General features: G+C 39.3%; 1 protein-coding gene across 3 annotated transcripts in view; it reads left to right on the forward strand.

The window, feature by feature from the left end:
• LOC5567651 overlaps positions 1–12305 on the forward strand; it is a 97350-nt gene extending 85045 nt beyond the window's left edge. For all 3 annotated transcript variants that reach the window (XM_001651796.2, XM_021844662.1, XM_021844661.1), the window contains exons 5-6: positions 4340–4596; positions 11339–12305. In XM_001651796.2, the coding sequence (XP_001651846.1) occupies positions 4340–4596; positions 11339–12033 (952 nt within the window). In that variant the 3' untranslated portion in view covers positions 12034–12305. The remainder of the gene's footprint in view (positions 1–4339; positions 4597–11338) is intronic.
• The last annotated feature ends 1548 nt before the right edge of the window (positions 12306–13853 follow it).

Consider the following 13853-nt stretch of genomic DNA (forward strand, 5'->3'; position numbering starts at 1 on the left):
CATTCACGATACTGGGTTCGCCGTAGATTGATTGGGAAATTTTGATTTTAAATTGTCATTAAATAATCACAAACTGCTTTCTCTGACAGATGGAAATTTAACGGACTTGTGATATTATCGGCCTTAGCCGTCTGAGTTGCAGCAAAAACAATTTCGCATCTTGTGGTCTCACGGTTGTGATAATATTACATTTATTTAGTTAACATCTACACAAGTGTACAGGTCTGCCACCTTTTCAAATGTTCGGCCGACAATGTCCATATAATCCGCGAAGCAAACAAATTGACTGGATCTCGTAAAAATCGTACCTCGACTGTTAAGGACATATAGGAAGTAATCCCTGTCATGGCAGTGAAAATGGCTTCCTCACATATACAAACACATTTCTGGAAGTCCACATTATTTCTCAAAATATTTCACTTACCTACACTAAGTTCACTCCCAAATTGCTAACGAGACATCAGAACACTATTACCTTACGATTTCCGTAGTTTTAACACTAGTAGCTGGTGGAAATTTTATGAACCGTGCTAATTTTCAACACGGACGTTTAACTTTGCTACAATTGTTTACACTTATCCGCCTGCGAACGAAGAACACTTTTTGCCTAATTTTACCACTTTCGCTAAACATAGAACCTCCTACACAGTTTACTTTCACTACTTGGTAATTAAAGAACAATTACTGGTGGATTTCTGATGAAAACAACTTAAAATTTCACCAAACCGTGCTAAAAACAATCACTTGATCACAGCATTTCGCTTTTTTTTATTTTTCTAATTTTACGCCGGCTGCTCGCTTGCAGGGCTGTCAGATACGTTGATGGTTACGTACGACATCAAGCAACCTTATTTAGTCGAAGGGGAAAAGACTCAAATTGAAGTAGCGATTACTGGCAACAACGTCTTATCAATTATAATTTCACTATTACCAACATACCAACAAATAGGAGAATATTTTTTGTGTACCACTACTTTTATACAGTTATTAGTGGATTCAAAGGAGTTTCACCTTAAGCCTGGCTCTCGGCATAACACCTTCTAGCGCAATATTGAACAACAGGTACGAATGTCCATCACCTTGTCATAGTCCCCGACCGGATCCAAACGAACTGGAATGTTTGCCTGAGACCTCCACACAATTTTGCACACCTTCCGTCGTCGCTCTTACCAGTCTCGTGAGCTTCGGGAAAGCTGTTCTCGTCCAAGATTTTCCATAGCTTTATGCGGTCGATACTATCGAATGCCGCCTTGAAATCGATGAAAAGGTTATGCGTTTTGGAGGAATTGCCGTACAATAAAGATCAGCGTTCGTTGTCGATCGGCCGTCAACGAAGCAGGCTTGATAACTTCCCACGAACTCGTTTACTACAGGTGACAGACGACGGAAGATGATCTATGATAATATTGCTGTTTGCGTTTGAGATGCAAATCTTGACAAAACGTCCTCCAAATGCGGTAACACATAACTATCAAAGGACACCTAGCAACGATTACAGAAATCACCGCCGCCCTAGCAAGAAAAAAATATCTTTGACATCGCAATTTCTTGTGAAATATTTTACCGCATTTGGTGTTCCCGCCTTTGATTTTTGCATTTCAAACGCACACAGCAATATTTTGTAGGTCGCATTTAGAATGATGATCGCTCGAAAGTTCTCACAATCTAACTTGTCGCCCTTTTTTGTAGATGGGGCATACTACCCCTTCCCTTCACTCCTCCGGTAGCTGTTCTGTTTCCCAGATTGTGCCTATCAGCCGGTGTAGACAAATGGTCATCCTCTCCGGGCCCATCTTTATGAGTTCAGCTGCGATGTCATCCTTACCAGCAGCTTTATTGTTTTTAAGCTGGTGAATGGCATCCTTAATCTCCCTCAAAGTGCGGGCTGCTTGGTTTCTATCACTCGCAGTATTGACGAAGGCATCTCCTCCGTTGTCCTGTCCTTCATTGCCTGTGCTCTCAGCGCCATTCAAGTGTTCATAGAAGTGCTGCTTCCACCTTTCGATCACCTCACGCTCGTCCGCCAGAATGCTCCCATCCTTATCCCAGCACATCTCGGCTCGCGGCACGAAACCGTTGCGAGATCAACGCATCCTTATGATCGCTTCTAATAGATCTTACGTTTTTCTTGAGACCAACACAGATATTCCATCTCCTCGAACTCCGTCTTCTCCCGAAAGAGACGGGTCTGCTGTTGCCGTTTCCGTCTATAGCGTTCCAAGTTCTGTCAATTAGTTGTAAGCCGTTTTCGTTCGTCAACCGGTGGGCGCTGAACTGTCCAATAGTCGAACTGAACTCCTCCTCCTGGCCAACCTGAGCGTTTAGATCTCCTATGATGATTTTAGCGTCGTGGCTAGGGCATCTGTCATACTCGCGTTCGAGCTGCGCGTAAAAAGCGTGTTTATCATCATTAGTGCTTCCGGAGTGAGGGCTGTGCACGATTACTATACTGAAGTTGAAGAACTGGCCTTTGAGCTTCAACTTGCACATTCTCTCATTGATCAGCCACCACCCGATCACGCGCCTCTGCATATCACCAACTACTATAAAAGCTGTTTTCAGCTCGTGAGTTGAGAGATTTACAGTTCCACGTACCAAGCTGCCAATCGCTAGTCCCTTTACGTCGCTGTGGTCTTCGCCGATTGTCCCGGTTCGTATTCTCTCGTTGATTATTCGTTGCTTGATGTTTTTGCGGCTGGCTTGCAGGGCCTGACACTAACCCCCTAGATGTCCGGAGGACTATTCCCCCTAAATATTCGGAAGGCCATAGTGTGCAGTTTAGCTTAGAGTCCCTCTGTGGCACGCGGACGATGATCAGCCGCCCCTGACATGGGGAACAGACGCTGTTTTGAGCCGCTCTTAACATGGAGTACAAACGTTCCAGGTTCACAGAAGCAGAAGCAAAAGCAACCCCCCCCCTTCTCTATCTTCATACGACCAAAGTTCCCACCGGGGTTGGTTACCCGATCTTCCCCAAGGTTACTCGTACCCCGGTCAGTACCACGAGGAGGTAGGTATAGGAGTTGCTGAGCAAGAGGCTAAGGACCACACAAAGAGGTCTATTTTATTCCTGCAGGTACCGAGGTACCAATGGTACGCCATGCCCAGCCATTTACCGTGCCTTGTTATATAGTTTACCTATTTTAAGGGTTCTAAAATTTAAACAAATAACAGGTTGCTTCAAGTGTATTTACAGGAGCTTGTGCTTTAACATATTTAACATATTTAAGCTTTGTATTGCAAATTGTAATATAAGTCAATAATCGAAAGTCAATTATAGCGAAAGTGAACGATATCTTAGTATATTGGAAAATCATACCTAGCTGGACCAAAACTAAATCATGCGAAATGGGTCATGGAGTTTTCAAAGAAGTTGTTTACCCTATATGAACTGTCGCTTATAGGCCCGTAGGAATTCTTCGAAAAACAAAATATGCGCTTTGTAATACACATACACCTAGTAAGTGCATATGAAAATTATGTCGATAAATAGAGTTTGTAATTTATAAAAGAACTCGGCTCCGTAATGCCTCATAGCGTTTGAGCCTGCAGAAAAAAAACAGTCGATAATGTTAATTCTTCATAACATTGAATGAATGTATGTACTCGGAACTTACTAAACAGCTTCAGATATTTAATTATTAAAAAAAAAAAATGATTGACGGATACGCCTTCGAAAGGGCTTAACACTTCAGTCGTCGCGCTGTTGTATTTTGCACAACACTATTGAAAAAATCTCGCTTTTCGTTCTCAACAGCAGCGTGGTGGTTCTGACGGTAGTGAACTTCGTGACGACTGGAAGGTTAAATGAGTTTTTAGTTCTTTCGTATGCAAATCGTTGAAGAATATTATTATTTATTTGGTCTATGAAAAATCTCTAAAATTTAAAACTTCTTCTGATAACAACATTTGTCATTCTGTAGCTATTATTCTTTAGTAAAATAATCATCTCAATATTATGATTTCAAAAATCGACAATATCTCAGGAACTGCAAAATTAGTTATGACATCAAAATTCGACATATGACAGTAGTTATTTATTCCATTAGTGTTCAATACGTTTTCAAAATATCAAACAAATAATAAATTGTTTGATTATGAGAAATTTTGAGGCAGCCGTTGATAAATTTAATAAAAATCTGATATGATACGTTTGTGACAGAAAATTGGTAACTACTAAACCAGATGTCTTCTTCCGTTGAGACAGCCCATAAAGTTTCCGTCGTCATATTCGTCGTAGCGTCGCGTATTTAGTCTACCGAAAGCCTTTTATTTTACAATTTTTACCTATTTCGTTTTAATTTTCTTCCTGCTTCTTTTCGGTTCGGTTTCTTTGCAGCTCGAAAATCCACGAGGATGATCTCCGCCGGGAGATTCAAACCAACGTGCCAATGCTGGCACCAGAGGTGATGGCCGTGTTTGCCAACTCGCAAATCTTCCAGGAGCATTCCCCGCCCAAATCCATCTCAAAGAGTCCCCCCTCGGTCAAGTTTGCCATCTCGCCGGATTCACCTCCAATAGAAACATCGACGGTGTCATCCTTGGAGACGTCCAAACGAGAGGATGATTCCGATAAACTGCTAAAACGGCTCGAAGGTAACGATTGTCACTAGCACTTCTTCAAATTCACACGCGGTGTTTGGAAGCGCACTTCTTCTATCGCAAGAAACACACACACCTCTCTTCCCACAAAAAATAAAGCTGGTCGCGATATCAGTTACACATGAGCCACACTTGAAATTTGTTTCATCAAAACTCCCCCAAAGGACATTCCGAGTTTAACACGCATGGATAGGGACCTCAGGTTTTAGCATCTAAAGTGTCTAGACACATCACATTGTATAAACTTTACCATTTGTATATGTTACGCGAGGATTTTTCCTTTTATCACATAAATTTAGCATAAGATAGTGAATAAAATGAAGCATGACGACATGAAATAAAGTGTCTACTTTCAATCGAAAGAATTGGATGTTTTAAACTAACGTCTTCAAAATTACACTAACAAGGTGAGTGCATCGTCAAATTTTGTGCATGTGTAGCTTATTTTCATTCAAATTCATCGCATTGTAACGTTTAACAGCAAAACCAGGTAACACTGAACACTAAATTCACATCTTCACGTTTGACCATCCATCGTTCAGCTAATAGATTGAGTTCGTGATGTGTTGTCTCTTGAAACAATTATCATTCATTAATTGGTATAACATTGTCATTACAATTAAATTGCGTCTACAGTTCCACGGCATCCTGCGAAGAAGAAAATAGTTGCTGAATACTAAGCTAGGGTATTCCATATTAGATAATTTTCATTACTTACTATAGTAAGGTATATCTGAATCTCGAAAAAACTCCTCGACATTTTGAATCTGTACCGATCATAATCATTGGTCGTCTGGATCCGGATATATTACAAAATTCCTTGGGGCACCGATGCGTAGCCATAACTCACTTCAATATCATAGGCTACAGTTTTTTTTTTCTCGTGTACAGCTATTCAATTTTCAGAACAATACTTTGATATGAGTCTGTCGATTTGGTGCAACCGTTTTGTAGATATGAGCATTTATGTTTATGGAACCACTCTGGCTGAAAATGGATCTTGAAAACTTGAAAAAACATCATATTGTAATTTCAAGAATTCTTGGCGACAACTCAACCGATTTAATTGATTTTTCAGAGAAGCTCCGTATTTGTATAGCCCATGTTTTATTTTATTGATAAATTGACTAACAAACAAAATACCGGCCAAAGAAATTTACTATGGAGAATATCGGCCCCAAGGATCATTAGAATATCTTCAAAACGAAATGACCAATTATCGATATCGATGCAAATTCTGAAAATAGAAGACATTTTTTGAGAAATTTTGAAAAAAATGGTGCAAAAATATTGAGAAACGAAAGAGTGGTAAAAAATGAAGCTACTGGTAGATGGGTTAAATTTAATAAAACAACATAGAACACTTAAAATTTAGCCAATGTGGACAAAACCAGGTATACTGAGTAATACCTAATTATAATAACATATCAAAATAGGTAAGCGCGAGGTATTTTTTCCGGATATGTGCGGGTACCTAATACACTATAAGAAACACAACGTATCCCACAAAGGCTTCGTGACGCGGCTCGAAGGGATAAGGGTTCATCGAGTGTTATTTGAAAATCCCGCCCAGATTTTTTAAAGAAATAAGTCCGTAGGATTTTGTCATAATTCTACCCAAAACTCATTCAAAAATCCAGTTCAAGAGTCTGGAGAAGTTTGTCCTGCTCAGGATTCAGATAGGAATTCATTCATGATAATGTAAAAATGTTTCCCACGATGATATCCCGGTTTCGGCAATAATCATGGAAAGGGTACTGTAGAGTCACACTATAAATTATTTAACAACCTTGCCCAACATTGTGTAAGAATCCTTCCCAAAGCTTCCATGAAAAAATGTGAGAACCCTATCCAAAAAGTTTAAGCTATCAATATGTTTCTAGCTCAGCTCAATATTTGTTATAATTTTCATGTAAAACATTGCCAAAAGTGCATTGATTTATAGTGAAAATCTAAATTTATTGAGCTAAAAATTTCATTGATTCTCTGATTTTTTTTTGCTGTCCAACATACATGAGAAAAAAAGTAAAATTGAACAGCTGAGAAGCAGGCTTTGTCTCAATGTATACGTAATGTCAATACTCAGAATTTTCCGTTAGAGTTGGAAAATCTGGCGGCCATCTTGGTTTTCAAGCAGTTGAAAGAACTCACTCAACAGGTTGAATTTTGAGGACTTCGTTGGGGAAAGAATCAGATTATTTCATTCTTATTTTTATCGTATTGGCAATACATCTCTTTTTTGGACAAAGTCGCCCCTCCTCATAAAGTATAAAGTGATGCTATTGTGTTTCTATAAAACTTTGATTTTTTTTATCTACTTTGTTTGTTTAGGTCATGAACATCTCTTTTTTTATTTCTGCCTGGTTTTGAGATGCATCCGGCGATTTGTAATCTTCCCCTGTATGATATTATATTTACATCAGATGAACTCATATCTAATCTCACATTAAAGATTATAATAGAAGCAAACCAAGTAACACACAAATCGTAAAAAAATGACAATTTGAAGTTACATATTTTGTCTAATGAAATTTGTATTTAATAAAATGCAAATTCAAGCCAGATCATATTACTGGCTCCATAAACAGTTTCAATCGATTCAATTTTGCATCGTATCCGATTCCAACATATACTGTACATTTATGCAATTTGAAATTAACATCCTTGGGCAAAAGTTCGACCTTAGTGGTATAATCAAAGTTCCCGGAACAACTATACCAGTTGAAACAAAATTAATAACATACAGTGAACCTTCAACTTATTGGCTATAAGGTTTTGCCAAACAAACATGCGTCAAAATATTTACCCATTTCTTGTAGTTATTAACAGTTTCAAAAACTTGATTACTTTAAACGAACTTTTGGCACCACCCTGTGGGGCAAGAGTTCAAATCTAGTGTAGGACAAAAGTTTGCTGGCTAAAACAAAAAATATCGATAACTTTTATGAATGGCATACTTTATACCACCGTAAACTTTATGTTTGGCGAAAAATACTCTCTAAACGTTTGCCCAAAAACAGGGTTAATTGTTATGTACCCAAAATAAGTCAAGTTTTAACATTTTTCGCATCAGCCAAGCTAAATTTAAATAATAGTGAATTAAAATTTGTAGTAACATTTTTTTGACTAGTGATCAGAACCAAATTCTTATAACCTAAATTATGTATTTTATTTTGTTAGTATATTTTATTAATCTAAGTTTATACTTGTTATTCGGCAAACTACACACTATCGACGGGATTTATCGTTCTCACGCTGACAGTTTAATACCTATTCGTCAGAATTTAATGGTCGAACTTTTTGCTGTAAAAATTTCCGTCTCCGATTTCGATTTTACTGTTGAATTTCACAGGAATCGTAAATTTTATGGTAGATGTTTCCAAGCCATTAGATTTTGTTTATGTTTCTATACATGGGTCGAACTTTGCCCGCTGATGAATTTGCCCCGCTATGGCCAAAAATTGTTCAAGCTATGCAAAACAATACACCTCAGAGCATCCTTATGATAGGCCTAGATAGGCCCGAACATAAAAAAGTCGAATAAGATTTTATCTTCATTTGGTTCCATGCACTAAAAGTTCGTCCAAAAATTAAAATTTTCACATCAAAAAACAATAAATAGTCATAACTTTTCCAAATCTCAATTGATTTTTATGAAATTTGGATTGAAAGTCATTTGAATAGCATTCGAACTACCATGACATTTATAAGTTTTGTTTCAAATTGAGCTAAAAATCTTAAAAAGAAACTCTTGCCCTACGCGAACTTCATAGCCTCTTTCAGAGTGGGCCAACTAGTCACGTTCTTATCTACAAGAGGTTTTTTGGGATGCGATGAAGTCAACAGTGCCTTGACCGTGGTTTTATGAGCGTTTATTTAGAGCCCTGGAAGTAATTCGTAAAACTAAAATTGTTACTTGGGCAGCCGTTAACAAGGATCCGAGGTAGACGAACTCATCAACCATCTCAAAAGTATCCCCGTATATCGTACCACTGCTTCCTAAGAGGGCTCTGTCTCGCTCGGTTCCACCTATCAGCATGTACTTTTTTTATGCTTAACGTTTCAGGTGGGTGTACACTGTACAAGTCTCCCATCGATCCAAATGTTCTGCCGACAATATCCATATCATCCGCCAAGCAATCGAATTGGCTGGATCTTGTGAAAATCGTACCTCGTGGAAATCGTACCGCTTTAAAATCGATGAACAGGTGATGCGATGGGACTTGGTATTCACGGCATTTCTGGATGATTTGTCGTACAGTGAAGATTTGGTCCGTCGTCGAGCGGCCGTTGATGAAACCGGCTTGATAACCTCCCACAAACTCATTTGCTATTGGTGATAGACGACGGAAGGTAATCTGGGATAGCACTTTGTAGGTGGTATTCAGGATAGTGATCGCACGATAGTTTTCACATTCCAGTTTGTCGCTCTTCTTGTTGATGGAGTATATGACCCCTTGCTTCCACTCCACCGGCAGCTGTTCAGTTTTTTAGATTCTGACAATCAGCCGGTGTATACAGGCGCCCAACCTCTCTAGGCTCAATGTGCGTCCCAGTTAGCGCATTAAGAGAATGAGAATCGCACAGTGATGGATGCCCGTCCTTTTATGCTGAATTGACACCTCGAATGGCTGGTGGGATCGCAGCAAGCCGTGCGCGCGGGCGGTTGCGTAGGGGTTCCTGGGGTAATATGCACCACTTAAGGAAAATGTGCCGAAATGAACACTAAACAACATGCATGTAGTGTTTTAATACACGAATCTAGTTGGTTTGGGTTCACCCTACATGGTGTTGAGCGAATTTTCATCATAATTAATTTAGATTGTTGGGAAATTTAACTTTTTTCAAACACTACTTTTGCGTGAATTAGGATTTATGCGGGGCATGATGCACCGCTTTTTGGGGCAGAACGCACCACAACATTGAGGCAAGACGCACCTAAACAAAGGGGCATGATGCACCACAACAATTAGGCAAGATGCACCATCGTGTTTTAAACGTAATTTTATTTATCGTAAAAACACGATTTTTTGATAGTTTTCGTGTATAAGATGATATAATTGTGCATAAATACATTAGTAAAGACTTCAAAGAACTTAACTTTCGTGATTGTAGTTTATTTTGGGCTGGATCGTTCTGCCCCAACCGATGGAGTGCATGTTGCCCCAACCGGGCGCTTAACAGAAAATGTTATGTAAAATAGAAATCGTTGTGTTATTTCGCCAAATCATGTAATCAACAACTTATCCAGTATCTAATCATCTGTTTATGGTGAAAGGTTGTGAAAATTATCAATCCATCGCTTTCAAAACAACAAGTGAAATGATCTGGAAAGTTACATCAGAATCGTGCTTTTCGAATTTATTGCTCTATCTCCTTGTTAAGTTTTCCAAAATGTATCAAATTCTCAGAGTGTCAACAATTTGCAACGTTTCATCGATCCGCATAGTGTTTTTCTCTCAAAACTCGTTTATTTCAGAGAAACTGACAGGGTGCGTTTTGCCTCGGCAGTGCATATTACCCCAGGAGCCCCTATTGAATTTTCTGTCACGTTCGCTTTGGTTCCTGGTTTTCAATTCGGCAGGCGAATGCTACGCTACTTGTTTTAGTTTTGCAAATATTACGCATTTCTTTTACCACTGGTCTATCGCAGAAGTTTTTACAGGTGCGGAAATGCTAATAAAAGTGCGCAATTGCATCAAATCGGGTAGGTGTCTTCGGGGGACTTATTCTTCGTAAATCAAAGAATAAATCAACAGGATTCAATGCAATCCCGCAATTTTATTCACACTTTCGCACTTATGAGGCCGCACTTCGCAGTCCAGTAGCGAAAGAAATACACAATATTAATTTTATGGTGTTCTGCGGGCCATATTTTCACGTGTTTCGCACTAGTTTGGCCGGCACTATGTCAACCGGATTTTTTCTTTGCTTGTGATTAGTGTGACTACAAGTTAAAGCTCGTGCAACAAGTCAAAGTAGCATTAGCATTAGCATTAAGCATTTCGCACAAATTCGTAGGTGGTACAGTCCTAGACCATTGTATGAGGGTTGCCTCCTTCCCGTCCGTTACCAAAATTAGAAATTTGGGACTAACCTCTAGCTTTTAGACAAGATTGACGCATCCTCCAATAATCGAGAGCTGTCCTGGCCACGTCCTTGCGAAAGCTGGGGAATGGGAAAGGATGATTGATTGAACATCTACTTAAGAAAGATGCAGAGAACTTTACGACCTCTCATAGGTGTTACGGGATGTTTTGGACTGTTGATGGAAAGGGTAATGCCATATGATACGTTCGGTAGACGTTATGGCCGACAAATGGTTAATATTTACGCATTGTAATCATACGCTTCTGATCAGAACAAACTTACCAAATTCCTTTCTCGAAACTCCTCTGAAATCCGTCGCTTCTCTAATAATGAAGCACCGCTAGAAAAATATTCATTAAATCTTCAATTTTTGAATAAACACACTCAACACACGCCGGAGATAAAAAAAACGAGTAGCGCGAAACGAATTCACTTGCTGAAGCCATCACACAGCACTCTTGAGCCAAACGCCAGCCCTTCCCTTGTTAAAGACATTCTTTAGATCTGTGACGAAAAAACACTTCACGCACTCACTATTAGTCATCATATCATATCTTACAGTCAAATGCGCTACACACATCCATCACCTGCACACTCAGCTCAACTCAGAAGCTTGTCTAAACTTTTAAAATTTTCATCTTCACAGGATCTTACCAAGACCTACAGGGCACTAGTAAACCTGGATCTACGATCATTCCGTCAATAGTGGAGGAAGTGCAGGACGATGAACTGGTCCTCCGGCCTCCGCGAACCTTGATCGAAGCGTCCGCGTCCTTCAGTGGATCGACCAGCTTGATCAACAAGAACCTTTCCCATCTGCAAGCAGAGCAGCCCTACTTTTCGACCCGTCCAGCCAGTGAGAATGACATTTTTACCATTTCTTCAGCGAGCAACTACAACGCCATCAGCATGACCCCAGAGGTTCCCGCCATTTCGTATTCCAATCTACCGAAGAACTATCTGGAAACGCCAACGGTGGAAAAGTATCGTGAATCTGTTAGCTTGTATTCTATTCAAACCGCGGGAATTCTTTCCGCTAAGGAGGACCTCTCGATGCCACGGTATTATGGCAAATCGGATCTGATCATGAACAGTGCCGGCCAACCCAAGACCAGCAACCGGAACCTGTCCGATTCCAACATGGCTGGGTCGAGCACTCCTGTGTCCAGCAATTCGGTCCGTCAGGTGGAGAAGAGCAAACGACTGAAGAACATCCGGACGGCTCTGCCGCCGTTAAATTTGCAGCTGATTAGAGGCAGCTCGAGCTCTAACTTGAAGGAAAAGGAGAAGGAGGCACGAGAGAAAGATAAGCTTAAAGCAAAAGACAGTATTAAATTGTAGATTATAGGAGAAGATACTTAAAAAGATTTCAGTGCCAACCTGCAATAACGGTAAACTAGTTAGAACCGTTGATATATTTTAAAAGGTGGAGGATATATTGATACACATTTTAGATGTAGATTCGATCACTTAACTTAGCAAAAAGTTTTTATCTTCTATGAGAACTTTGAAGAAATAGTGTGCCAATACTTTTTTTTTATTAAATTCGATAGACCTGTTGTAGAAAATATAAACCATAAGCTATATTGTCCGAAATTACCTTGAAGCATCTATATAGCCTTGTTATGTTTGAAAGATTTATGATGACATTCCTTGACCTTTTCTTTTCCACGACATTGATCAACTAAGTGAATCTTCAAGTGCTTGAACAAATAATGTTGCAAATGGGTTAAAACAGTTAGTTGACTATTGGAATAGTCAAATGATTGTGAAATCAGATTATAGTAACTTTATCTGTGTCTACTTTAGCTTTATGTCCTCACTAGAACAGAGCTTGCTCATAAGCTTAGTGAGCTTCCACAGCTTTAATTTTCTCAGAAGATATTTCAATCACTTATTAAATTCAGAAGTTTGAATTCATGGTTCATGTGGTAGTTTTGCATATCTTATAGTAGGCCGTGTCGTTAGTGGGGTTAATTATTACTGAAGTTGTCAACTGGGAAACTTCACATTGGCGACGAGTGAACCCAGATTTGTCTGCGCTGGCGGCGCTGCCCATCAATTTCGGATTACATAGGAAGAAAAGAATATTTGGAGAAAAAAGCTGCTTTTTGAAGAATTTCAATTGATATTTGTAAATACTGTTTGTTCTAACGGACATTTAATTATTTGGTGATTTCTGATACCTCACTTATGACGCTAGTTAATTTGGAAAACAATAAACATGTGTGTAAGTAAGTTCTATAATAAAAACTTCACCTTAGAAGGGAAGTTTCCTTAGCGGCGGATTCGATCCGTCGGGTCAGGCAGTTGCAAAGTAAGTTCACCTCAAAAGGGAACTTAAGGAACTAAAATGGGTCGCCTTAGAAGGGAGCTGCCGCAGCGACAGTTTTGAACTGTCGGGTCCGGCGGAAAACGAATTAAATGCTCGCCTTAGAAGGGAGGAGCTTCAACAAAAAGTTCCAAATTAATAACACTAAAATCAGCAGGGAGTGCTATATAGTTGTTGGATTGCCTGGTTTAGCGAAAAGACCAAAAACAACGGATTCGAACCGTTGCGTCCGATAAAAATATAGAAAAATTCGTGCTAGGTGCGATTGCAAAAAGGTTGCAGCAACGCATAAGATAGACAACTACTACACTAAAGTATTCCTAAAAGATTTGGAAACGTGCTGAATTCTATTAAAATTAAGATTTCACTAATATGTTTGCCCGTTAAGGCTAAGTAGCCCGTCATTCGTTTTGGGAGCAATGATGACTTTACAGCTTGCAATTTCAAAGTGATAAAACTCAGTCTTGATAGTTTATATTGACTTGAAAAACTATCACTGCACGCGCTAACATGCATAAGGTATGCTTATATTGCTGTGTGCGTTTAAAATGCAAATATCAAATGTGGGTACATCAAATGCGGTAAGATTTTTCACAAGAAATGCGGTGTCAAGGATAGATTTTTCTTGCTATGGCGGCGATGATTTTTATAGTCCTTGCTAGGTGTCCTTCGATTGCTTTGTGTTATCGAATTTGGAGGATGTTTAGTCAAGGTTTGGATCTCAAATGCAAACAGCAATACTTTTTCAGCTGTGTCAGTGCAAAACCAATTGATTTTCTTCAATTCATAATCTGGAGATGAATAAGCAACAATCATCAACATCGCGTAC

Source organism: Aedes aegypti, chromosome 2 (assembly GCF_002204515.2).
Source record: "Aedes aegypti strain LVP_AGWG chromosome 2, AaegL5.0 Primary Assembly, whole genome shotgun sequence".
In the NCBI taxonomy this organism is placed as follows: Eukaryota; Metazoa; Arthropoda; class Insecta; order Diptera; family Culicidae; genus Aedes; species Aedes aegypti.